Source organism: Hyperoodon ampullatus (genome assembly GCF_949752795.1).
Source record: "Hyperoodon ampullatus genome assembly, chromosome: 9".
Classification (NCBI taxonomy): Eukaryota; Metazoa; Chordata; class Mammalia; order Artiodactyla; family Ziphiidae; genus Hyperoodon; species Hyperoodon ampullatus.
Genome location: NC_136922.1, coordinates 66,448,237 through 66,476,007, shown reverse-complemented (window position 1 = coordinate 66,476,007; position 27,771 = coordinate 66,448,237). Strand labels below are relative to the sequence as shown.

The 27,771-nt window shown below is 36.1% G+C and overlaps 1 protein-coding gene across 1 annotated transcript in view; it reads left to right on the top strand.

The window, feature by feature from the left end:
- The window catches only part of DPY19L2 (dpy-19 like 2), a gene marked incomplete at both ends in the record, with an annotated part of 88,823 nt that extends 69,796 nt beyond the window's left edge, over positions 1-19,027 (top strand). The window contains 5 exons of the mRNA XM_079711115.1: positions 6,753-6,872; positions 7,990-8,164; positions 11,599-11,698; positions 13,010-13,135; positions 18,871-19,027. Of these exons, the coding sequence (XP_079567241.1) occupies positions 6,753-6,872; positions 7,990-8,164; positions 11,599-11,698; positions 13,010-13,135; positions 18,871-19,027 (678 nt within the window). The remainder of the gene's footprint in view (positions 1-6,752; positions 6,873-7,989; positions 8,165-11,598; positions 11,699-13,009; positions 13,136-18,870) is intronic.
- Positions 19,028-27,771: the final 8,744 nt, after the last annotated feature.

The following is a 27,771-nucleotide window of genomic DNA, read 5'->3' as shown; positions in this document are numbered from 1 at the left end:
CTGATTTATGACCACAGAGTATAATTAAATTAAATTACCTTCCTTCATTCATTCAACAATAACAAACATTAATTTCTAACCTGCTGAGCTAATCAGCTACAAGCCATCAGGGTAGGTACCTGTGGCCCTGTGACTGGTGGGTTTTTGCCACACACAGACCTGATGGTCAACCAGTTACAAGCTTAGCTGTGTTATAGGATATAACAGATGGTGTAGCGATGTTCCTGCCCTCAGATATGTCTAATTTTTCAACAGAGAGCAAAACAAGATAGCCTTTCTTATGGTGCTAAATTATTTTGTGACATACAAGAGAAAGACCGTCATGGGCTAGAAATACAATTTCCTAAGTAATAGAACTTTGAGTCTTAAGTGGCAGGTCAAATTTACAAGAGAGGGGAACTGAATTTGAACTTAATAGGAATAGTTTATGATGATAACTAATATTTTTTAAATAGTTACTATGTGCCATGTACTGTACTGTTTTGATTCTCATAATAATATTATTCCCACTTTGCAAATAAGAAAATTATGTTAATTAAATGATATTAGATGTTACAGAGATAAACACTAACATTGAAATGACTTAAATCAGTAGAAATTTAATTATTTGCTCGCATAAGGTTAAAACCAGAGTTCCTGACTAGCAGGTAGTTCTCCAACAAGCAGTATTTGAGGGACCCAGACTCCTTCCATCTACGGCTCTGCCATCTTCAATATGTGGTTTTCAGGCTTGATGTGTACAAGGCAGCAAAGGAGAAAGAACATGGAAGATTGTCTACTGGAGGCTTTGTAAGGCTGGAAAAGATAGATGCACATCACTTCCATCTCACAGCCAGAACTCAGGCACATGGCCACACCTGACTGCCAGGGAGGCTGGGAAATGGAGTCTTGCTGTGTGTTTAGGAAAAAGAGCAAAGGGATCTCTGCCAAGGACTAGAGACCTAGAGAAATTAAGTAGTTTACCTAAGGTCTCACAGCTAATTTGCAGTAAATCTTGCATTTAACCACTAGCAATCCATTTCCAGTGCTCTCAGAGGAGTAGTCAGCACTTACTGCTTCCTGTGTGCAGGGCATTTTGGGGGAAGTTGTTTGATAATTTCATTCTCACAGCAACCCATTGACAGTAAGTACTATTATTTTTTTATTTTACAGATGAAAAAAACTGTGGCATAGAGAGGTTAAGTATAGATAACTTGCCTAAGGTCACAAAGCTGAAGTGGCCTTAGCTTTGTAGAGCCAAGGACTATGAACCCAGGCAGTGTAGCAGCATAATCCATGCTGTTGGCCATTCACTCTGATACCACCTAATGTGAACTGTTTCTATGTAAATCAGGCATGTCACATTATCCAGCTTTACTTACTAGTACACATTCGTACTTCATATTTTATCATACAATATTTAAAACCCACCTCTTTTTAGAAATATAGTATTCCTTAAGTTTCTGCCTCTCTTTCTCACATAGTTTGCTACCTTCTCATTGTCTTTCATTTCTCCATTTGTCCTTGTTTTGCCCATCTTTCTTTTTTCTATTAATTCTGCATACTTATCAGTTCAGTCTTTATTATGTGCCTACTATACTCCAGGTTTCTGCTTTTATGGAATTTAAGGTATAGTAGAGGGAAAAAAATGTGACCACATAATTATATGTGCAATGACAAAGGAAGATACAAAAGTAGTACAGAAGAAGTGATTAAATCTGTGTTTGGAAGGGATGGGGTAGTTAGGGAAAGGCTTTTCAAATGACTATAGAGGAAGAGTTTACCAAAGTCAAAGGATGCACATGTGCAAAGAAGACAGAAGGTAATAAATTTATCCAGAGCTACAGGCAAATCAGTGTTGCTGATGCATAAAAAAGGCAAGAAGATGGGAAAAGAAAGCAGCGTTCAGACTATGATGCCTTTGTATGCAAAGAAGCTCGACTTCATTCTGGACTTTTTTGTTAAGTTGGAGATGGTATGGTCAGATCTGAGCTTCAAATACTTTAAGTCTGTTGGCAGTAAAGAAGATGGTTTTTTGAAAGGCAGTAAGAAGTCAAGCTGACCAAAAAAAGGACAGTGATAGCAAATCTTTTAATTTTTTCAAACTAAAGAGGGTATGCTAAACTCCTGATGTATAGGCATGTATAGAGATTTAAATTTCTAAAAATAGTAGGTCTTATGGAAGGAGATTGTAGATTTCTGAGCAGTAGCAATGAAGTGGCTCCTAATCCCACTTCCACTTGTGACTCACACTTGATAAATATCTGTTTGGTTTGGGATGGGACTGTTTTCACCTTAGGGATGATAGGGTGTGAGAGGCACAAACCCTGATTCACTCTGAATGTGATATGATAGCAAAAGATTGTACATTCCAGCTTGTTTCAAAATTAGGTGAGGGGCCTCCCTGGTGGTGCAGTGGTTGAGAGTCCGCCTGCCGATGCAGGGGACACGGGTTCATGCCCCGGTCAGGGAAGATCCCATATGCCGCGGAGCGGCTGGGCCCGTGGGCCATGGCTGCTGAGCCTGTGCGTCCGGAGCCTGTGCTCCGCAACGGGAGAGGCCACAACAGTGAGAGGCCCGCGTACCGGAAAAAAAAAAAAAAAAAAAAATTAGGTGAGGATCCCTTAGGATAATTTTTTCACCGGGGGGTAAGTTCTAAATTCCTTGCTTTGTGCTAACCCTCTGAATCAGGGATAGTCTGCAAACCTCAACTCACTAAATTAACCCCTACTGGCATGATATTGATTATTAAAGTTTGTTAGATTAATGGATACTGTTGTGATTTTTCCTCATAATTTAATGTATTTGTGTTTTATTTATTCCATCAGATTTGTTTCTTTTAGCCAACTTTTTTATGTTATGGGCTTAGAAATTAGTGAAGGAGTGCCTAGTAATACACAGGAAAGAAAAGAAAGGAAAGAGATTTAGGAACAATATTTAGTCCCAGAATGTCCTAATACTATGAAGAACTGGTGAGAAGATTGGCTAGGGAGAGAGAACATTCAGAGTATTCACTCCTGAATATTCTTTTGACCCACTCATATCTCATTTTGTCCATGACAGAAAGTCCTGCATCAGCCTTCACTTTTTTCTAATCCCTAGTTTATTATATTATGTGATTAGTTTATATTAGATCCTTTATATTTGAAGTCTGTTTAGTTTATGTGTTCTATTATAAACAAGGTTTTTCTATTACTTACAGCCAAAGAGCTTTCTGTGACATACAGCTGAAGGCATCTGAACTTATATAGAGCTATTCAGTTGAAGAAGTGAAATGATACGGAATTTGGGGGAAGACTGACTTCTTTTTAGAAACTGATATTGAGTGACATATTTTGGGAATCTGCACACTTCTGTATTCACAGACTAATAGAACTATGTTGTTGAATAGTTTATTGTTTGGAGAGAAAGTATAGGGTAGTAGTTAAAGACAATGACTCAGAAGCTAGACTGGACTCAGATCTTTGTTCTTCCACTTACTCAGCGTGTGATATTGGCTAAGTTATTCTACATCTTTTGGGGAACAACAAAAACAACAACAATCATAATAGTACTTATCTTCATATGGTTGCTATGGGATTATATGAGTTACATGTAAGGTCCTTACAATAATGCCTAGTATAAGTTAAGCATTGTGTAAATATCCACTTTGACAGTTAGTGTGCCTTCTGGATCAAAATTTCAGATCTAATATTCTGCTCCCTGTTAACTGTGCCAGTGAAGGGCATTTCTTTAGCATGCTCTCAAGATATCTTCACACTGTCCTGTGAGGTAGTTTTGACAGGAACAACTCGCTATTTGGACTGGCTTTAGTTAGTCCTTGCTTTCTTTCTTCTTGGTAGCTGCTACCTCACATTTTACCCAGTTGGGCTCACTTATTCCAAAGATGAGTAGTAAACAGTTTCCTGAGCTTCTCTTCCTTCCTTCCAGCCTCTAAAAAATGTTGTGAGAATTTTCCTAGTAATTTTTATATGTCAAGAGGTACCAGATTGACAATGACATACATACAATAGTGGTTTTTGTACTATACTTTTGGACTGTAACCTTCTGTCCTCCACTTGGTAGTTAAAAAGAAGGCCGTCTTATAGAATGGAAGATAAAATAACTATGGCAAGAGAGCTTTATGGAAAGTCGTAGCCCAAGAGTAAGTGAATGCTTAGGAGCATTTGGGTGAGAATAGAAAACAAACATAAGTGATGCCATTTGGGTTAGCTATTCTGTGTCATCCAGCCACAAAAAGCGTCATTCAGGGAAGACAAGGTAATGGTGGGGATCTTTCAAGTCTCCATATGAAAACAGAGTCCTTCCTTCAGCCTTTAGATGATAGAGGAAAGTCAAGGAGTATTACTACCTTGGATTTGATTTTGGTCATGTGAGAAATTGTTGCTAAAGTAGAAGTAACAGAGTTAGGGGAGGAAATGATAGTGTCATCCTGTGGCTCAAAATAACCAAAGGAAGGAATACTGGGAGAATTCAGATGTGTATTTGTATTGATTATCCGTTATCTATGATGGTCTGTTTCTAGATGCCACATTTTAAGAAGATGACGGACAATCTGTACCACATTCAGAGCAGGGCTACCAGAATTATGACAACACACAACTAATAATTGAATTTTTCTGAATATTTACTCTAAAGATAGAAAGCTTTCTAAGGTTGAAGGTGGGAATAATGCAAAGTCATAATTATAGTATTTAGATAATCAAGAACTGTCATGCACAAATGGGTTTAGACCAATTTTGTGCAGTTCCAGAGGTGTGGAAGTTGCAGGAAAACATTAGTTCAGTTTTAGAAAAGATTTTCTAACATGTACAGCTATCCGTCTTTGTAATAGGTACTCCTATGGCATATTCCTTTTCAGGAAATAGTGAATATTCAGTTGATAGATTTATAGAAGTGATCCCTGTTTTGGATAGATGATTAAAGTAGATGGCTCACATAACCTACCAATCTGTGATTTAGTGGTCCTAAACAAAAGGACCTATCTGAGGATGAAGTGTGTTGATGTCTTGTCTTCTCTCCAAAACGTGTTCCTGATTTTGTCCAAAGGTGAGTTTGACTAAAGAAAAATGAAGGACTGATTTTGAAATAAATGTTCCACATTCCAACTCTGGGTTCAAGAATGATTTAAAAAATTATCAGATTTTCCATTTTCAAATATCATTTAGAAAAGGAAAAAAGGTAGCTTTAGGTACAGTTTTTGCCATTCTGTTTTAAATATAAATTATATATTTCTGATTATAAGAATAGCACATGTCTTTAAAATTTGAAAAATGCAGAAAAATCACCATTCAGAAATAATTTCTGTTAACTTTTTAGGTATATTCTCTTATAGTCTTTTCCCCCTGTGCATGTATATACACACATAGATGGTTTTCACAGAATTAATATTATTCTGTAAGTATAGAGTTTTATATTCTGAAAACTTTTCCATGCCATTAAATAATCTTCCAGTATGTAATCTTTTAATGGTTGTATACATGTGAAAATGCAAAAATTCACTTCAGCAATCATCTTTGTAGAAGCATTTTTCTGTTTTGATTATTCCCTTAAGTTAAATTCCTAGAACCAAAATTTAAGTCAAAGGAGTTGGCTCTTTTCTAGGGTCTTTTTTTTTTTTTTTTTTTTTTTTTTTTTTTTCTGTACGTGGGCCTCTCACTGCTGTGGCCTCTCCCGTTGCGGAGCACAGGCTCCGGACACACACAGGCTCCGTGGCCATGGCTCGCGGGCCCAGCCGCTCCGCGGCATGTGGGATCTTCCGGGATCGGGGCACGAACCCGTGTCCCCTGCATCGGCAGGCGGACTCTCAACCACTGCGCCACCAGGGAAGCCCTAGGGTCTTGATAAATATTGCTAAATTACAGAAATATACGAATTATTTCGGTGTGTTTCATGGCATACTCTCTAACACTCTATTAATTTAATATTTGTCAATTTTGTAGGTGAAAATATTATCTTTACTATTTAATTTGAATATTAGTGAATTAGAACATGAATATTTAGTTGTGCTTACTTTTGGTTGTATTAATTCTTTGTCCATTTTTCTAGTGAGGAGTTTGTTGATATTTTATGAATATGTCTGTTAGAAAAGTTTTGGTTGAAACCTTTGCTCAGAGGAACCCCATCTTAAAACGGGATGTCCTACTAATTAGAACAAGTATTTATACAGTTCCACTACTTCTAAAATAATCTAGTTTGTGTTATGATTTTTGTTGCTGACTGAATGACACAAATTTGTGAAGCATCCCATATTTTTATGTCTCTGTGACTCCCTTTCTCACCTGGTGTAGGTCCTTGCTCAAATGCCACCTCTTTGAAGAGGCCCACTCTGATGATCCTAATTACACTTGCAACTTCTCCTGCCTGTGGTCTCACACCACACCCTGCACTTCAGTCTCCTTTCCTGGCTCTGCTTCCCTTTCCATTGCACTTACCACTTTCTGATAGACTGTATGATAGATTTTGTTATTTGCTATGTCTATTTATTTTCTGTCTCTCCTTAGTAAATGTACTAAAATGTGAGCCTCATAGGACAGGAATTGCTCAGTGTTGTTTTGTTCACTACTATATCCAAAGCACCCAGAACAGTACCTGGCATGTAGCAGGCATTTGATAAATCTTTGTTGAATGAATGAATAAATATTAATAGACTTATTACTAACTTAAAAGATCCTTGCCCTAGTGAATAATAATAGTTTTAATATACTTTATTTTACATATATTAATTAAAAATATATAAAGTGAAAATGTAATTTTGTTTTGTGTTTCTATAGCTAATTTTTCACACATTGCAGTTGTTTGCATTTACTTCCCTTGCCATTTTAATTCTGAGGCTGAAGCTCTTTTTGACACCTCACATGTGTGTTATGGCTTCCTTGATATGCTCTCAGCAGGTAAGGTATTCATTCTTATATAACTACACTATAACACTACAGCAACTACGGTGTAGTTACCATGGCTTTGCTGAGTAATCCAAAACATAAAAACACTCGGTGTTTTTATCTTAAATGATTTAAAATGTTAGTTCATGATTCATTATAGAGTAAGAAAAGCAAATTCAGGTAGCTTTGAAAATTATTCCTAGATTTTAGCTGATAATTCTATGACTTTCCCCTCTATTAGTATCCTCTCCACAAATATAGTTTTTTGAAGTTCAGGTCAGTGTAAACTATCCTCAAGTGCTCTTGTAATACTAGAGAAGATACAGCGTAATTGCTCTAGTATTGTCTTGTTGGGCTTGGATAATACGTGGGGAAAATTGTCAATTCTGGGGTTCTGTTACTGTATGCAAAAGAGCTAGACAAAGTAGCTAGAATTTTGGGACCAAGTTATTTCTAGAGACACCTTATTTAGTTTTGATTATAAGTGTCTTGCCTTAGAATATCATAATGCTTCTATTCCTGAGAGGAATATACTTGTCAGTACTAGTGAGGTTTCCCTAGTTATTCAAGATGTCCATAAAAGGCAGCCAGATATTATGGATTTAGTTCCAGGATGTTTCAGAATTGTGATTTGCTAATCTTAATTCCTGGTAGTAAATCAGTACTAGAAGGATCAGGTATTCCTTCTTTATTTCTTTTAAGAGGAAAGAAAGCTCCATTTTTTTTTCTTTTTTTTTTGCGGTATGCGGGCCTCTCACTGTTGTGGCCTCTCCCATTGCGGAGCACAGGCTCCGGACGCGCAGGCTCAGCGGCCATGGCTCACGGGCCCAGCCTCTCCGCGGCATGTGGGATCTTCCCGGACTGGGGCACGAACCCGTGTCCCCTGCATCAGCAGGCCGACTCTCAACCACTGCGCCACCAGGGAAGCCCAGAAAGCTCCATTTTTAACTGGACTCCAATTCCAAAATATTTGCTGTTTTTAAACAATAGGTGATGATTATTATATTCTGTATATTGTTAGTATCAAATGGTAATCCACCTTGGTTTAGGTAGAAAGGTGGTAGTTTATTATTGACCCAATAGCCCTCTTCATATAAGAATTATAAATAATTGGTTTCTTTCATTTCAGCTCTTTGGCTGGCTTTTTAGGAGAGTTCGTTTTGAGTATGTTATCTTTGGCATTCTAACAGTGATGTCAATACGAGGTTGTGCAAACCTCCGTAATCAATGGAGCATAATAGGAGAATTTAATAATTTACCCCAGGAAGAACTGATACAGTGGATCAAATACAATATCAGACCGGGTATGTAGCTGTTTGGTTATATGTATAGCTAGCACACACTCACACACACACACATTATTATTATATGTTATTATACATTTGAATATATTGTACAGTTATCATTTCATATATATGTGTATGTGTGTATACATATAAAATTTTAAAATACATATGCATTCATACCTTCACAGATTTTGAGCATGGTAATTTCAGTGTTCACCAAATCAAACCTTTTTAAAAGGTGATTTTGTGTCATCTTTAAACCCCTCCTAGGTACCTGTCAAAAAGAATTTTAACTGACTTTAAGAGTTATTGATTGTTCACAAGTTATGTGCTATAACTCTGAGATTATTGTATTTTAACCATAACAGTGACACCTCAAAGAAAAAAAAAACCTTTAATGAGAACTTTCACACCTGTGACAGGCCACTGGAGAAGATAGTTTTGACTGTGGGGAGGTTAACAATACCTCTCCCATCACTTTCATCAGTGCCTACTCTCTGCTCCATGTCTGTAAAACCAGTCACATGCAGAAGAGTTAAAATCTTGGATATTCTGTTTTCTTCACTAATGCATCTCAAAAAGATGAGTATACATGCTATTTTTAAATACTTCAAGATATTCTTTTAGCTTATCTTCTTTTCTTGCTATCTTTATCCAAAACCACCTCAAGCAGATTGATATTTATTTCACTTTTGAATACCTTTCCAGAGGATAAATATATTCTACATTATTTTCTGTAAGTAACCTATAGTCTTGTCCTAGACAATTTTTGACATTTCATAATTTTTTTCTGGCACAAGTTCTTCACTATGGTTTATTTAAATTTATCCTGTGACTCCTTGAGCCAGTTTCTTCTTATCTCTTATTTGGTAGTCATCATTTTACTAACTAGCTATCGTTAAGGTAAACTCTTATGAACTTCAACGCAGATATTTGGCCTATGGCTTTCAAGGGGTGTAGGTGACAGTGCCTCATCACTTAGAGCTTCCAGGTTAGTTTAATCAGAATTTTTGAATTAACACTTTACTGACTTTTTCCCTGTAGTACAATAGTACAAGGTAGCTAGTCCCTTTACTCTCCCTTGCCCCTCCCCACTTACAGCTGTTTTTCCAAAGCTTTAAAAGATACCTGCTCTTTTCATGTTTGCTTGTGTCTTTCTTTGTTCCAGTGTTTGTCTTGGGTTCTTGGCAGAGAGAGCCTATGTTTGGCAACTTACCCTTCTGAGATAACTCTCACAAACTCCTACCTCATTTTTGCCTCTTCTTTGATCTTACCAATCTTTCTCATCGCTGTATTATGAGTTCTGTCATGGTTACCACATGGTTTATTAAATTCTATAGTAAAGGTGGAACTAGAGCTTACATTCAGGTCTACCATGTAAGGTTGTATAGTTTGTACACAGCACAAAGGTGCTTAGTTGGGAGGACAAGTGGGAACTGATATCCAGCCTGTGGTCCACTTACCAAGTCATGTATGTATTAGTGAGGCTTTGTCAAGTTAAAGGATAATTTTTTTCTAATACATGCAGTAAGCTAAGTGGAGATTTAAATATATTATAGAAAAGATCCTATTGTTTCCCTGTCATGCTCATGTTTACTTTGCCCCCAAGAGGAAAGAAGCATTTGGGGAGTATTTTCCCCTTCTCTCTGTTTCATAGATGGTTTCTTCTCAGTGGTTCCAGTTCTTGCTGGACAGGCTTACCTAGTTTCTTCTGGATGACCCTGGCCCTGAGCTTTGGGTCCTTCTAACCCAGAGTTCCTCAAGCTTGGCACTGTTGATATTTGGGGCTACCGTGTGCATTGGCAGAATATTGAGCAGTATTCCTTCCTTCTATCTGTAGATGTCAGTAGCCCCTCTCCCCCTACAGTGTGCTAACCAGAAATGTCTCCAGAAGTTGTGAGTGTCTCTAGGAAACAAAATCACTTCTGGTTGAGAACCACTGCTCTAGCCTAAGAGCTTTTCATCATTAGTTATTGAATCTTACAATAAGAAATACACGTCTACTTCAATTTATTTATGTATTTTCAAATTTAAGGCATATAAAGAGATATTCATGCAAAGTTATATTTATTTATTTACTTATTTATTTTTTAATAAATTTATCCATTTATTTATTTATTTTGGGCTGCATTGGGTCTTTGTTGCTGCACGTGGGCTTCTTCTAGTTGCAGTGAGCAGGGGCTACTCTTCGTTGCAGTGCGCGGGCTTCTCGTTGCAGGCGTGGGCTTCTCACTGCAGTGGCTTCTGTTGTTGCGGACCATGGGCTCTAGGCACGTGGACTTCAGCAGCTGTGGCACATGGGCTCAGCAGCTGTGGCTCACAGGCTCTAGAGCACAGGCTCAGCAGTCATGGCGCATGGGCTTAGTTACTCTGTGGCGTGTGGGATCTTCCCGGACCAGGGCTCGAACCTATGTCCCCCTCATTGGCAGGCAGACTCCTAACCACTGCGCAACCAGGGAAGTCTCCAAAGTTACATTTAGAATGCTTAATTATATTTGAAAGTAAAGATTCAATTATTTACAATAGATCTGAATTATATGCCTTGTTCTTATTAGTGATTTTACTGTGCTGATTAAAAATGACAATAACCTTCCTAATCATGTAATCATTTATTGTACAGGAGTGCCAGGAAGTAAGTATTTGGTCTTTTTGTCTCCCAAGAGACAGAACTAAAACTGAAGCCAGACAGTAGATTTTGGTGTAAGACTAGTTATAACCAAAAGGCAATACATTTATACAAGCTATTACTCCAGAAAGTACTACTAACAAGTAATGATATGGTTTGATGAAATGTATACATTTATAAAGTCAAACAGAAACTAAGAAAACTTAGTTATGAATATTTAAAGGTGATCTGAGGGAAGAAAACAATGCTTTCATCTGGAAAGTTCTCAAGATTACAGTTCACAACCCACAAAAGTCACTTTAAAACATGTACCATAAGACTTGCCCTTTATAATAGTCTCCCAGTTCCTAGAACTTTAAACTATTGGAAAAAGATATCAAATTTTACAATTCTTTCCAGTCCTGTGTGTCTTTGTAGTGCTGTCTCTTAGTATAGCGCTTGAACATGGTAGTATGATGTAGTGAAGTGGCTAAGAGGGTTGGCCCTGATACTTCTAGCTGTGCAGTCTTGGGCAAGTCACTTAACTTTGCTGTGTCTCAGCTTCCTGATCTACAAAATAAGAATACATAGAACCCACCTCAAAGCTGTGCAAATTAAATTCTATAATCCTAGTAAAAGTATTTAGCAGTTCCTGGCAGCAAGATAACATTTAATGAAAGTTGGCTATTGTGTAGACCATCAGTAAATATTAAGCAAAGAAAAAGAATGCTGCCAATGATCATTATTTAAATGTACTTCATCTTTCTTAATCTGGGTTCAAATATTACAGATAGGTAACTTTTGGTTTTCTTTAAAACATCTTAAGGAATATAATCTTGTTTTCCAGATGCTGTTTTCGCAGGTTCCATGCCTACAATGGCAAGTGTAAAGCTCTCCACTCTTCACCCCATTGTGAATCACCCACATTATGAGGGTGCAGACTTGAGGTGGGCAACTGATAGAATACTTCAACCAGACACACTAACGACTTCTACTGACTCATAGGAATAGGGAAATTTTTATACACACATGCACACACACACACACAATCACTCTTATCATATTTGTGCTAGAAGTTAAAGAATAATAACCATTCAGAAATTACAGTACGTACCTGTTGACTTAAAGTAACCTTAATGAACCTCTGAAAACTGAAAAATACAACACCCAGTTTTTCTCAAAGTGAAAAATATGTCACATTTATGACTAGCCTCTGTGTGTTTATGTGGGTGTGTGTTCCAGTGAAACTCCTAAGTAATGGTAATAAGAGTGGGGATAGATTTGGCTCATGGCCATAGTTTGCCAACCCCTGTTCTAGATTCCACAGCCCCTCTGCCTGGTTTAAGAAACCATTCTTCATCTTACTTGTGGCCAATGGTTAGCCTTTTTGAACAGATAGAAAAGGTACATGAAATTTGCTATATTAAATGCTTTTATGAAACTTTGGGGTGCTCTTTTGCTAGCTGATTATGGGAACTCTGGTTTCCACTGAGGTCTGAAAGTTTTGTTTTCCTTAAATGACTGACTTTTAAAAATTATTTTAATCATTCTAGTAATTGGGTAATCATTTCCTTTTAGTGTATTTTTGGCTTATTGTTAGAGGTAATATTTTAAATTATTTAAAGTTTTATGTTTGGTTGTGGAGATTGGGCATTCTGTATGCTTGAAATCCTAAGAAAAGTCTAATGCATAATTGATAATTTGTTCAGGATTTTATAAAAACCCCCATTTAGGGCTAAACCATCTGTTGTACCATATTTTGGTAAGCATCCCTGTCTCTCAAGCTTCTGTTAAGCTGCTTTCTCTACATGACTACTACCCTAGATGCCCACTGTCTAATTGTTCTATTTGCTACATTCAGCTTCAACTCATATGCTTTTCAGAGTTTCTATGAATGAAATTATCTACTGAAATCTATATTTTCACTATATTTAGCCCCTATCTGAATTTGTTCCAGATTATTTTATGAATTATGCAAAGCAAATTTTATATTCTGAACTATTATACTGCTACCTACCTCTAGACTCTAAACTGGTTTATACACTAATAAGCAGTACCTGCAAAATTCAAATTGCTGTAAGTTTAAGCACTTGCAAAATATAAGTAGAAATGTGGCAATTGCTATTCCCAAAATAATAATTCATGCTATTTGGGGTCATATATAATCAATGCTCCATCCAGTAAGCATTGAGGTTTTAATTTGGTAACAAATCTATTATCATTTATTTAAAAATTTTTTAACTTGTTTGAATTTAAAGAGCTCGGACAAAAATAGTTTATTCTGCATATAGTCGAAAATCTGCAAAAGAAGTGAGAGATAAGTTGGTGGAGTTACATGTGAATTACTACATTTTAGAAGAGGCGTGGTGTGTTGTACGAACTAAGTGAGTATGAGCCCTGTGGTATATGATATGGTATATTTTAAAACAACAAATGTTTTACTTTATTACAGCAGTCCTGATTCTTTAAAAATTTTTATTTTAAATTAATTCCATTAAATTGTTGCCCTGGTATTTTATTTAAAATTATTTCATGTAGGAAATTAAAATTATACTATTATTTAAGCATAATGTAATTTTTTTAAGTATAGTATATTTTGCTATCCTAATTTTTTCATTTTAATTTAACATCTTAAATGTAGCTTTTCTCCATAATCTTCAAATTTTTATAACTTTTTTTTTTTTTTTTTTTTTTGTGGTACGCGGGCCTCTCACCGCTGTGGCCTCTCCCGTCGCGGAGCACAGGCTCCGGATGCGCAGGCCCAGCGGCCATGGCTCACGGGCCCAGCCACTCTGAGGCATGTGGGATCCTCCCGGACCGGGGCATGAACCCGTGTCCCCTGCATCAGCAGGCGGACTCTCAACCACTGCGCCACCAGGGAAGCCCTATGATAACTTTTATTAGAGGTCTGAAATACAGATTTGAATTTACAACCAAGTGAGATATTAGCATTCTGCTACTACAGCTGATTTACATTGGATTTATAAGACTCTTAAGAAAAGTTTCACGTAACTCAAAAGGACATAATAAGAAACGTTTCTAATTAACATTTTTTCATTTCTAAATTTTGAATCTCTAATAATACATAAAATTCTAAGATGTGTAATGGATATCTTGAGACCTTTGTTTAGTCTCCTTGATTTAAGAAGTCCTTAGTTATATTAATTTTAGCACTAAGAATTTTCATTTCTCCTATGGATAATTAAGAATTGGCTATAACAGATTTTGAAGAGCTAAGTTTGGAAATTTTAGTAGCTAATTTTTGTATCTAATTTTAAGATCTAATAAATATGTATAGGAAGAAACGGCATCTTGCAAAAGAAGAAACAAATATCATAATGTATATGCTTATCATATTAATTTAATTTAAAGCTTAAGACAAAACATACTTCAAAATGGCATATTATCACAAATAAAGGTGGACATTTTATGATGACAAAAGGATTAATTCATCAAAAATATCTAACAGTTTTAGGGCTTCCCTGGTGGCGCAGTGGTTGAGAGTCCGCCTGCCGATGCAGGGGACACGGGTTCGTGCCCCGGTCTGGGAAGATCCCACATGCCGCGGAGCGGCTGGGCCCGTGAGCCATGGCCGCTGGGCCTGTGCGTCCGGAGCCTGTGCTCCGCAACGGGAGAGGCCACAACAGTGAGAGGCCCACATAACGCAAAAAAAAAAAAAAAAAAAAAAAAAAAAAAAAAAAAAAAAAAAAAATATCTAACAGTTTTAAATGTGCATACCTCTAAACAGAGCTTCAAAGCACAAAAAATAAAAATGTGTAGAACTAAAAGAAAAAATAAACAAGGCTTTAATCATAGTTGGAAAAGTTAACATTTTTTTCTCTACTAGGAAAAGTAGATAAAAAGTTAGTAAGCATATAAAAGAGATGAACAACAAATAGTATCAAATAACCTGACCCAACTGACATTTATTGAACACTACAGGAAACAGCTGCAGAGTACACATTCTTTTAAAGGGCATGTGGAATGTTCACCAAGAGAGAACATATGCTGGGCTGTAAAATGATCTCAATATGTTTAAAAGGTTTTAAATCATACAGAATTAAAATAGAAAACAATAATAAACAGATACCTAGTAAATCCATGCATATTTGGAAATTAGGCAGTAAACTTATGGGTAATTTATGGGTCAAAGAAAAAAACCACAAAGAAAATTTTAAAACACTATTTTTTACTTGAATGGAAAAAGGGGTCTTTTAACAATATTGTTGATCTAACTGGATATAATATACAGAAAAAAATTAAACCATGACCCATACTACACCATACACAAAAATTAACTTTACATGGATTATAGAACTAAATGTAAGAGCTAAAGTTGTAAAGATTTCTTAGAACACAGAGTACTAATGATTTTTAAAAATCAATAAATAGTATATATCCAAATTGAAATATTTTCATCAAAAAGACATTAGGTAAATGATAAGGCAAGCCACAGACTAGAAGAAAATATTTGAAAGCATATATCTGATAAAGGACTTATAAATATAGTTCATATAAAGAAATTCTATAAATTAATAATAAAATGACCATACAATTGAAAATGGGCAAAAGACTTGGAAAGACATAATTCACCAAAGAAAATGTGTGACTGACCGATAAATACAATTTTTAAAACTAAAATACCATACATTGGAGAGGATACAGAATAATTGTAAATCTCTTACATTGCTAAGGGGACTGAAAATGATACAACCACTTTGGAGAACTATTTGGAGGAATCTTAAAAAAGTTTAAGCACACATCTACCTTATTACTCAGCAGTTCCATTCCAAAGAACTTAAATAAGAGAAATTAAAACATCTCTCTAGAAGGGGTGTCATAGCAGTTTTATTCATAATAGCTCAAAACTTGTAGGTAACATGTTGCTTTTAAGAATCTCTCTTTATGTTTAATTTTTGTCATTCTAATTACAATGTGTCTTGGTGTGGACCTTTTGGGTTAATCCTATTTGGGACTCTCTGTGTACCTGGAAGTCTGTTTCCTTTCACAGGTTAGGGAAATTTTCAGCTATTGTGTCTTCACATATGTTCTCTGCCCCTTTTTCTCTCTCTCCTCCTGGGACCCCTAAAATGAGAATGTTAGTATGCTTGATGTTGTCTCAGAGGTCTCTTAAACTGTCCTCAGTAATTTTTTTTTTCTTTTTTCTGTTCAGCACCAGTGACATCCACAACTCTGTATTCCAGTTTCCTGATCCATTCCTCTGTATCATCTAATCTACTGTTGATTCCTTGTAGTGTATTTTTTTCATTTCACTTATTGTATTATTCAGCTGTTTGGTGGTTCTTTATACTTCCTACCTCATTGTTAAACTTCTCACTGTGTTCATCCATTCTTCTCCCAAGTTCTTTGAGCATCTTTGTGATCATTACCTTGAACTTTTTATTCGGGATTGCTTATCTCTACTGCACTTAATTCTTCTTCCAGGGTTTTTATCTTTTTCCTTTGTTTGGAACATATTTCTCTGTCACCTCATTTTGCCTAATTTGTTATTATTATTTCTATGTATTTGGTAGTTTGGTTACACTTTCCAATCTTGGTGAAGTGACCTTCTGTAGGAAACATCCTGTGGGTCCCAGAAGTGCACTCCCCTCTGGTCACCAGAGCTATATGCTCTAGGGTTGCCCCCTGTGTCAGCTGCGTGGGCCCTTCTGTTATGGCAGGCTGAGAACTATGGATGGTCAGGTAGATGTGGCTGGCCCCCAGTCCTGTTGGTTGCCAGGCCCTACCTTGTGTGGAGGCTACTGGCCAGTGGTGGGTGGGGCCAGATCACGAGGCACCTGGCTATACGTTCCAGGGTGTGGCAAAGCTGATGTTGGCCTGCTGGTGGATGGGGCTGTGTCAGGCTACCTGCTTGACCTGAGTCTTCTCAGTACTGGTACCCACAGGATGGTGGGTCGGGACAGGTCCTATGCTAATAAGCTAGAGGAAGAATTCCGCGATGGCGCTTACCAGCACCTGTGTCCACGTGGTAAAACAAGCTCCCAAAAATAGCTGCTACCAGCATCTACGTCCCCAAGGTGAGCTCCAGTTGCCTCCTGCCTCTCTGGGTGACTCTCCAAGATCAGCAGGAAGGTCTGACCCAGGCTCCTTTCAGATTACTGCTACCCTGGGTCCTGTAGTGTGTGAGATTTTGTGTACACTCTTTAAGAGTGGATTCTCTTTCCCACAGCCCTCTGTCTTTCCCAGAAGTAAACCCTGCTTGCCTTCAAAGCTGAATATCCTGGAGGCTCATCTTCCTGATATAGGACCCTGAGCCCAAAGTGGGGCTCTGATCCTTCACTCTTTGGGGAGAACCTCTGCAATTGTAATTATCCTCCCATCTATGGGTCACCCACCTGGGTATATGATGAGTCTTGACTATACCACACCTCTGCCCCACTTACCTGTCTCATTGTGGTTCTTTCTTTATACCTTTAGTTGTATAAGATCTTTTCTGCTAGATTCTGGTCTTTCTCATCAATAGTTACTCTGTAAATAGTTGTAATTTTAGTGTGCCCATGGGAGGGGGTGAGCTCAGGGCCTTCCTACTCCACCTTCTTGGCACACCTCCTTGGAAATAATCCAATTTTAATGTAATTTTAATGTAAAGTAAATTGTGATAAATTGAAGATGTCTGTTGTAATCCCTAGAGCAAACCACTTGAAAAATGCAAAAGCAAGAAACAAAAAAAGCCGAATAAGCCAGTAGATGAATTGAATGGTATAATAAAACCTTTTTGCTTTACATAAAAGAAATCAAGAAAGAAACAGATGATCAAAAAAGATACGAAACAAATAGAAGAAAAAAAGGAAAGTGGCAACCCTAAATCAAACCATATCAGTACTTGCAAATGTGAATGGGGACTAAACACTCCAATCAAGTGTCGGAGATTGACAGACTGAATACAAAAGCAAAACCCAACTATGTCCTTCCTGTAAGAGATGCATTGTAAATACAAATACATTAAGGAAAGGTTGAAGGAGAAAGGATAGCAATGTTACCATGTGAGTAACCATGTATGTAACATATGCTAGATATGCATTATCTAGCATATTCTAAAAAAGGCAATACTATAGTGCAGAAGGGAGATCAGTGCTTGCCTGGGTTTATATTTGGGGGAGAGGACTGACTCTAAAAGGCTACAAGGGAACTTGTTGGGGTGATGAAAATACTCTGTGTTATGATTATGATGGTGCTCACACACCTATACACATTTGCCCATGCTTATCAAACTTTACACATAAAATGGGTGAATTTTATCGTACATAAATTATACCTCAATATAGCTGTTAAAAAATTAGAAACCTGGGCTTCCCTGGTGGCGCAGTGGTTGAGAGTCCGCCTGCCGATGCAGGGGACATGGGTTCATGCCCCGGACTGGGAAGATCCCACATGCCGCGGAACGACTGGACCCGTGAGCCATGGCCCCGGAGCCTGCGTGTCTGGAGCCTGCATGTCCGGAGCCTGTGCTCCGCAACGGGAGAGGCCACAACAGTGAGAGGCCCGCGTACCACACACAAAAAAAATTAGAAACCAATCTTGCCTGACTTCTTCCCTTTAATGACTCTCATGCTGGGTTGTTGCCTAGTGAGAAGTATTATTTCATTCAATCCATTCAAAAGGGAAAGAGTTGAGGAGAATAAAGTTGGCAGGAGAGCTTCTCTTCCCTGCTTTGGACTATATATATTTTCATGCTAATCCAAGTCAATTTAAGCTCAAAAATATGAAATATGAAATTCAGGAATTAGATTAACTTTCCTTTAATTTGTCTCATTCTGCTATAAATGGGCCTTATGTTTGGATGGCAATACCACTTAGAAAATATATGCATTTATATTTTACTTTGAAAGTAGATTTTTAAATGTATATTTCTGAATGTGCATTGAGCCCTTATTATTTGATTCAGTAATATATTGGTTATTTGGTTAAGTGGAACATGAAAATGCACCGTACTTTCATTTTATTATCTCTAAATTTTAAACTTATGTTTTTTGAAATGATGCTTTAAAATCTTTAATTTATTAAATTAGTCTCTCAAAATCTAGGAGATATTTTATAATTATATTTCTTCTAGATATGAATGCATTTTTAATACAGATATATGTGCCTGTTTTTTCAGGCCTGGTTGCAGTATGCTTGAAATTTGGGATGTGGAAGACCCTTCCAACTCAGCTAACCCTTCCTTATGTAGCGTCTTGCTCAAGGATGAGAGGCCGTACTTCACCGCGGTGTTTCAGAATAGTATATACAGAGTGTTAAAGGTTAACTGGGAATGAGACTACCCCTTTACACTGTGGTGCAAAGAGGTGCATAATAAACAATCACTTTCATTTATTTACATTAATAAAATTCACAAGCTTTAATAAGGGACCCTTAAAAAGAAGATAATAAAAATGATTTAAATTTTTCTAATTGCTAAAAGGTAAATTATTTCATTGTTTTCCATTGAATGTCAGCCTTATTGAGCTTGTCATATAAATGAGTAAATCATCTTAAAGTTTTAAAGAAGAAAAATATATGTAAAAGAACAATGAAATTGAATAAATCAAGGATACGTAAGTCCTTTTGGTATCCCACTAGGTGAATTGCTTCGGATTTTCCTTAGAAAACCATTTTTCCTTAGAAAACCAAATTTTCCTTAGAAAACCATTTAGAAGAGACTAATGCAGTCTCTGAAATAACACTTCCTTAAGATCCTCATACTGATCACAACCTCTTTACATCTGTGAGGAAATTTGTTTGTAACCATTGTTTATTAAGGTTGTTTTTGCTTTTAGTAGCCCTCAGGAAAGATCTTTAATAGCTTTTAAAAACTTTTTTATCATTTCAGGTTAGGTATTTTTAAAAACAGCTTATTTTGTAATGTTTTCAATCTCTTTAAATTTATTTACCCAGCCAGATAAGTATTTTTCACTGATTAGTTCTCAATTTGAGTTCAACAGATTATTAATCTGTCTTTAGAATTCAGTGTTTTTTCTTTTATTATCCAAGTAAAATAAAAGTTTTTACAGTACACAGCCAAATGTAGGGATTAAACATAATCAGAAACGAAAATCCAGTTAAATTTATCAAATGAAATTTGAAGATTCTAGATCTTGAGTGAAGCAAAGGCATTCTCATCTTGAAGCCCTATAAGCTCATTGGACATAGTCATTTTTTCTGGTCACCATCTTTCATAATTAATGTATTTTAAAGTCCTTTATTTATTTTTGGTTTTGGATGAGGACAGTAATGTTTTATCGATCCTCTCTCCCAGTATAAAACCTACCCGATAGTAGTGCTTTGAAAAGTGGTAAATAGTTATCTTGAAGATATTGTTGCCAAATGGAAAGATAAATGCTCTCTTTCTCTGATTGATGGATGTTAAATATGCCATAGCTGTAGTATTTTAATGTGCATCTGCTTTAATCGTTGTGAAATTTTTGTAATTCCCTGATTTTTTGGACCTCTACATTTGAGATAACAAAATGACTAAATTCTGTAGATTAGTTCACTTACAATAGGTAGAAGATTACACATATATAATATATACAGGAAAACCAATAAAATTTTTAACTTTTATACTTGTAAAATATCTTAATACAAGATACAAAACAGCTAAGAAAGCATACCAAATTTTATTTATATTTGCATTTTCAGATAATTTGTTTTGGCATAAGTATGGGGCAAAGAGAGAAAGGAGATACAACACCTAACATTCATAAAAATTGAAATAGATTTTGGATGCTTTCATAGGAAATATTTTAAAGAAGTTGGTAGAATATTTTTTAAAACTGTATTAGCTAATAAAATATACAATACAAATATACTTATGTGGATTTATATATAGGGGAACCAATATAATTATTTTAAACTTTTTATAGTTTTAAAATATTTTAATACAAATACAAAGCCACTAAGCCACTAAGAAAGCTTTATTTTAGCATTTTCAAATAATTCGTTTTGGTGTAAGTGTGGGGCAAAGAAGGCAAAGAGCTCTAACACCTAACATTCATGAAATTAAAGTGCCACATTTTGGATGGTATTTTCATAGGCAACATTTTAAAGAAGTTGGTAGAATTTAACAACAAAAATGGATGAACTGTATTAACTGAAACAAGTTTCATATAAATATAATGTATTAATATGAATTTATGTTATTTTCATGTACTATATATGTTTTAAATTAAAAAAGCCCTTGAAGATTCTTTTGTGTGTTTTCTATCTTTCCTCATTCTTTACTAAACACACATTTTAAAATTGAAATCATTCGATATGAAGGTAGAAATCATAGTTTCCTGGATGTATTGACCATGTTTACATTGGCAGTGATCTTTTTTGGCCATTTTAAAACAATTCTGTGGGGCTTCCCTGGTGGCGCAGTGGTTAAGAATCTTCCTGCCAATGCAGGGGACACAGGTTCAAGCTCTGGTCCGGGAAGATCCCACATGCTGCGGAGCAAATAAGCCCGTGCACCACAACCACTGAGCCCCCGCATACCACAACTACTGAAGCCCACACGCCTAGAGCCTGTGCTCCACAACGAAGAGAATAGCCCCTGCTTACCACAACTAGAGAAAGCCCGTGCGCAGCAACGAAGACCCAATGCAGCCAAAAATTAATTAATTAATTTAAAAAATAAGCATAGCGCACTACTGCACTACTGCTTACTCTTATATAAATTATGCTATTAGATTCTTACCTGCATACATTTTATTGTTTATTCTTTTGAAATCTGAAAAACTATGCACAAATGCTGTGGGTTGAGTGATGGGTAGATTTTTCCTCAGTGCAAGGAAGCATTTTCCTTAGTTTCCTGTCATCATATTTTTGCACGTTTATCTGAAACCATGGTAGAAGTGAGTTGTGCACAAGCTCAGCAATTCCCTCCATCATCGAGTTGTCAGAAGCTGATGTACAGCTTCAATGAATAATATGTGTGTTGTACTCTTCTGCTGCTAATAGACACTACATTAAAAATCATTGAGGGGCTTCCCTGGTGGCGCAGTGGTTGAGAGTCCGCCTGCCGATGCAGGGGACGCGGGTTCGTGCCCCGGTCCGGGAAGATCCCACATGCCGTGGAGTGGCTGGGCCCGTTAGCCATGGCCGCTGAGCCTGCGTGTCCGGAGCCTGTGCTCCGCAACGGGAGAGGCCACAACAGTGAGAGGCCCGCGTACCGCAAAAAAAGACACAGGAGCCGGGTGAAAGAGCTCCAAATGGCCAAAGATGAAACAATTTGAACAACAAATAAGTCCTACTGGATTATAACCCAAAGTATAAAATAAATATCCATGAGCCCATACTGATATAAATAAATTATTAAAAAAAAAAAAAAAAATCATTGAGTACTTTTCATTTTAATTTTAATAATAAAACTATGCTTATATTTTATATGTTTCTATTATACAAGCAATACAAACTCATTATGGAAAATTAGTTTTGAAAAAAACAGGAAATTTAAAAGAAGGGGAAAATATTCACCAGGCATTTATTATCTCTTTGTTTTCTTCCAACGTTTAGGCATAGTTTTTTCCCTTGTTTACCTCTTTTAACATAAACAGTTTTATGTTTTGTTCTTCATATAGTAAATGTGGAAGTGTTACATATAGACTGTTTTTAATGGTTACATAATATCCTATTTTGTATATAAATATATGCATAGATACCTGTATCTTAGCCATTGTTTAGCTGTTTCCATTTTTGCTACTACATGGATGTATATATAGAACACTGCCATGAATATGTTAGTACATTAAGTTTTTTAATTTTCAAATTGTTTCTGTAGGGTATATTCCACAAAGTTAAATTTCAATAAAAGAATGTGGATACCTGTAAAGCCTTCAATGCAGTTCGCCTCAGATTACCTCTGCAAAAGGATTGTATGCACCACCAAAAATCAGTGTATGATAATGCTCATCTCACAACACTCATTAGCATTGGTTAGCCTTATTAAAAATATTTTTTGCTAATTTGTGACACCCAAAATGGTATTATTATTTTAAGTTGTATTTATTCCATGGTTTGTGTGACTGGATACTTATTCATGTTTGTAAACGGTTGCATTTACTCTTATGTATTGCCTCTTTATATTCATCCACATTTATGTAAGCCCAATCTAGCCCTGAGACCATCTGTGTTACAGGTACTCACTGTTGGTGAGTCTCTCTTGTCATTAAGTATTCCATAAAGTTGATAAAAATGCCGTATATATTCTTACTACTCAATAGGCTGGACATTATGCTTCAGGCTATCTAAAATAGTTTATAACTTATACTATATACTTTATACTGTATCCAGTATGTCATATTTAATACTAAATGCCAAGTTTAAAAATCTCAATGCTGCCACTGCTTAGATAAGGATTCAGTAATCATAATTTCAAGGTTGGACACCATCAACTTTGTAAATTGTGTCTTATGTATGAAACTTCTTAAACCATTATTATTGATCTAATCTGGGCTGCTTTTTATAGGATACAGAAAGCAGAATTATTAAATTTCAACAGTTTTGGGCCTCATGTGAACTAGTAGAGCTTTATACATTCCATTATTGTCCAGTAAAAACTCACCGTATTCTTATTAGAAAGGATGTTCTCTGGAGCTCTGTTTATATTCTTTGGTAAATCTGTTGAGTCTCCTCAAAAGGAGTGGGGTTACAGATAAGGGAAAAGAGAAAAATCTCTGTTTGAAAATTCCTGTTAGCCATGATACATAAAAGGAAAATCTGAAAAGAATGGGTAGGAATATAACTTCAGGCACAAAAGTCAAATTAAGATGGGTCAAGGACTTAAATGAAAAAGGTAGAACTTTAAAACTTTTAGAATAAAATAGGGAAATGCAAATTAATACCACATGACAAAATGTTCAAGTCTGATAATAATATGAATTTGTGAGAACGGGGCAACAAGAACTGTCACTAAACTGTAGTAGGAGTATATATTGATACAGCCATCTTGGAAAATAATTTATTACCTAATACATTTTAAAGTATATAGACCCTGCAACCAATAACTTTCCCCTAAAGAAATGCCTGTGCAAGTATGCCAGGGAAAACAAATACAAGAATGTTTATGGAAGCATTATTTGTACCTGGTGGAGGGAGCTGAAAACAACCTAAAGGACCACCAATAGAATGAATCAAAACAAAGTAATTCCATACAATGGAATATTGTACAGGAATGAAAATGATCTGTTCACGCGTCAACAGGAATGAATCTCAAATATAAGGTTAAGAATAAAAAACTAAGTTATCAAAGGTGGTGTGTGTATGTATGTGTAAATATATATGGTATTTGTATATAGCCTAAAAGCAAACAAAACAACAATAATATGAGATATATGTGTAGCAAAACAAAAGCATAGGCATAATTCATTCAAGAGTTAGGCTGGCAATCACTTCTAAGAGAGAATGCAATCCAGGAGGAGCCCTGGGTGCTTTAATGCTCCTGTTCCAGTTCTTAACTGGGTGTTAAGTACATAAGTTTTCATTTTGTAATTAAGATGTACATATACTTGATAATGTGATATATTTTACATCCTTCAAAGTAGGGCTTTGATCATCAGCGGTTCTTAAATCGCGATTCTCTTTCAGTAGCTCTAGGGTGCTTCAACAAGCATCATCAGACTGGGGTCCTGCTAGTCAAACAAATTCTCTAATTATAGATGATCTTCCATTTGTGCAATGTATTACTTAGTTTCTTCAAGTGGCAGATGATATGACAGTGCCTTTATTGAACAGCACAAACTGGATAGAAAGCAGTTACTATTTTTTATTTTTTCTTATTTAAAATTTTTTTCTATAAAAATAGTTCATATTCATTAAGGGAAAGTTGGAAAATTCAGGATAGTAATGAAAAGAAAATACATGGTGTTTCAGGAGTGGTATAGCTTCTTTAAAATTACATTATGGTATCTTCTAAAAAGTTGGTATATGAAAAGCCTTAATCATTACTTTTACTGTTATTAATTCAAAAAACTAAAATTTATAACTCTTCTTTATAATAAGACATTAGAGCATATCACTGCTAAGTAATCGTATGTTAGTTGATTGTCACCCAATCCTTGAATATATAAACTGAGGTTCCCAATTTACTGTCTGTTGCTAAGTCCTTTCCATTAGAAAATGGGAATGCTAATACCTTCCTTACAAAGTTACTGTTAATATTAAATTCTTGGTACGTTGATGTCAATATCATTTTTTTTACTTGCTGAAGTATGAGTATACCATTTATAACTTGTAGTATTTATGAGTGTTTATTCTTTCAATATGACCCTAAAATATCAAGTCAGGGCTTCCCTGGTGGTGCAGTGGTTGAGAGTCCGCCTGCCGATGCAGGGGATGCGGGTTCGTGCCCCGGTCCGGGAAGATCCCACATGCCATGGAGCAGCTGGACCCGTGAGCCATGGCCGCTGGGCCTGAGCGTCCGGAGCCTGTGCTCCGCAACAGGTGAGGCCACAACAGTGAGAGGCCCGTGTACCGAAAAAAAAAAAAAGTCAAATGGCTGAATATAATTTCCTATAAATGATATGAATCTACAAGTTTCACAATCTCTGTTCTTGGCATCATTTTGAAATTTATTCACAAAACTTATTTGAGCCGTCTGCAGAGAGTCTGAAACTGCTTACCCATGATGAGGTTTGTGATATTGGTAGTGGAGAATCAGTAATTTTTTAAATAAAACATAAGTTTACACATAATAAAAAGCCAAAGCAATATAGAGAAAATAGACAAGTAATTAAACAGGAATGGAGATAAAAACATGAACAGTTTAGAGGTGAGGGAGGGAGACCAGGCTGTCAAGGTCTAAAATTCACTTATTAATGCTTAAAAAGCATTTTACCACATGGAGGAAGCTTTTATTACACAGAGCATTAAAGTGTAAAATAGGGATTTGGAAAGAATGTAGGACACGTGGGTGTGTGTACATGTGGTGCTCCCTTTAAGCACCCCCAACAGCAGCAACAAAAAAGCAAGCCCTGTGAACACATCCCTTTCATAGAAAGCACTAATCTCTTTTTTTCAGTTCTCACGGTTTTCTTCCCTGGCAGGTATAGTATCAACAAAGTTTGCCTACATTTTGTGGTTGGTGGTGAAAGAAATTGTGTTAATGTATTTTATTTGTTTGATAGAGTGTTTGGGGGAAACATTGAATTAACATGCTTCAAGCAATTTGTACACCTTCTAGTACCCAAAGCCCTCATCATTCAGAAGATTTGCAAACTTATATCCTTGGTTTCAGAACTCGTTTCACTTTGGTCTCTTCTTTAGTGCTTTAAGTAGATGTACTATTCTACCAAATATTGCTAAATCCTTGAAAATAGCTCACGCATACAGAAAATAACTAAGCTTATCTTAATAACTTACAATTTCTTGGGTCTCTGTTTGCTTGTTCTGGCTATGTTTTGGGAATCAGCTTTCATGTGGAAATTGGTTTATATATATTCCTGAAAGCTGTTTAATTATCTGGGCTTAGTAATAGTAATATGAAAAATTACAGAGGTTAGAATGGCCAAAATCCTGAACACTAACAACACCAAATGCTGACAAGAATATGGAGCAACAGAAACTCTTATTCATTACCAGGAGGAATGCCAAATGGTACAGCCACTTTAGAAGAGAGTTTGGTAAGCATACTCTTACCATATGATACAGAAATTGCACTCTGTAGTATTTACCCAGAGGAGTTGAAAACCTATGTCCACAGAAAACCTGCACATGGATGTTTATAGTAGCTTTATTCATAATTGCCAGACATGGAAGCAACCAAGATGTCCTTCAGCACATAAATGGATAAACTTTGGTACATCCAGAAATGGAATACTATTCAGCACTGAAAATAACTGAGCTATTGATTATTATGAAAAGACATGGAGGAAACTTAAATGCATATTATTAAGTGAAAGAAGCCAATCTGAAAAGGCTTAAGGAGGGAGGAATGAATAGACAGAGCATAGAGGATTTTTAGGGCAGTGAAACTCTTCTGTATGATACTGTAGTGGTGGATATGTGCTATTATATATTTGTTAAAACCCATAAAATGTAAAACACCAAGAGTGTACCCTAGTATAAACTATGGACTTTGAGTGATAATGATGCATCAATTTAGAGTCATCAATTGTAACAAATCTACCACTTTGGTGGGAGATGTTGATAATGGGGCAAGTAGTGTGTGTTGGGGGGCAGGTGATATATGGGAGGCCTCTGTACTTTCCATTCAATTTTGCTGTGAACAAAAAACTGCTGTAAAACATAAAGTCTATTTAAAAAATAAGTAACAAATAGCACTGAATAAATTTTGGCATGAAAATTTGTGATGTTAGTGTTAGTAAAGCTAAGGCAGCAATTCTTAAATATATGTGAAGTCTTGAGAAGATATTAAATCCTTCTGGAAAACTGCTATATGTCAGATTAAACACAACTCTAATCTGATTCTTCTCTCCATCATTAGAAATGTTAAAAAAATACCAGTCTCTGCAATTCCCAAGATTTTATCACCCTTTCCCCTCTGCTGTCTGTCCTTCTCTAGTCAAAATTACATCTTATTTGTTTTACATAAAGAAACTCTTATACTTCCCTAGAAAATGTGAAAAAAACATTACATTATGGTTCATAGACTTTGAAGAAAGACATCATTCATAGAAATTGTGTTACAACTCAATAATTATTTGATTTCTTAAAAAAAAAAGGATGTGCAATGTAATGTAGCTTCTTCATGGCCTTAAGATAGCCTCCATGTGATGAGAATTCTGTTTTTGCAACCCATCACAGTCTTTGATAGCCTCTGTATATCCAGTATTCATGTTCTTTAATAGATAGGAAAAATACAAATTATATTTGTTTTTATTTTTTGCAAAGGTCAAGATTTTTATTACTCAGCTTTCAGTAGTACCTTGATTAGAACCTCAAGTTAGTCTCCCTGTTTCTTTTGTATTGTGTTAAATTACCTTCTTTTCTCCCCCTGTGGTTAACTACAAAGATTAGAAAAAATTCAAAGTGTACCCAGTTAATAGAAGCATATATCCATTAAGACACTTTTTTTTTT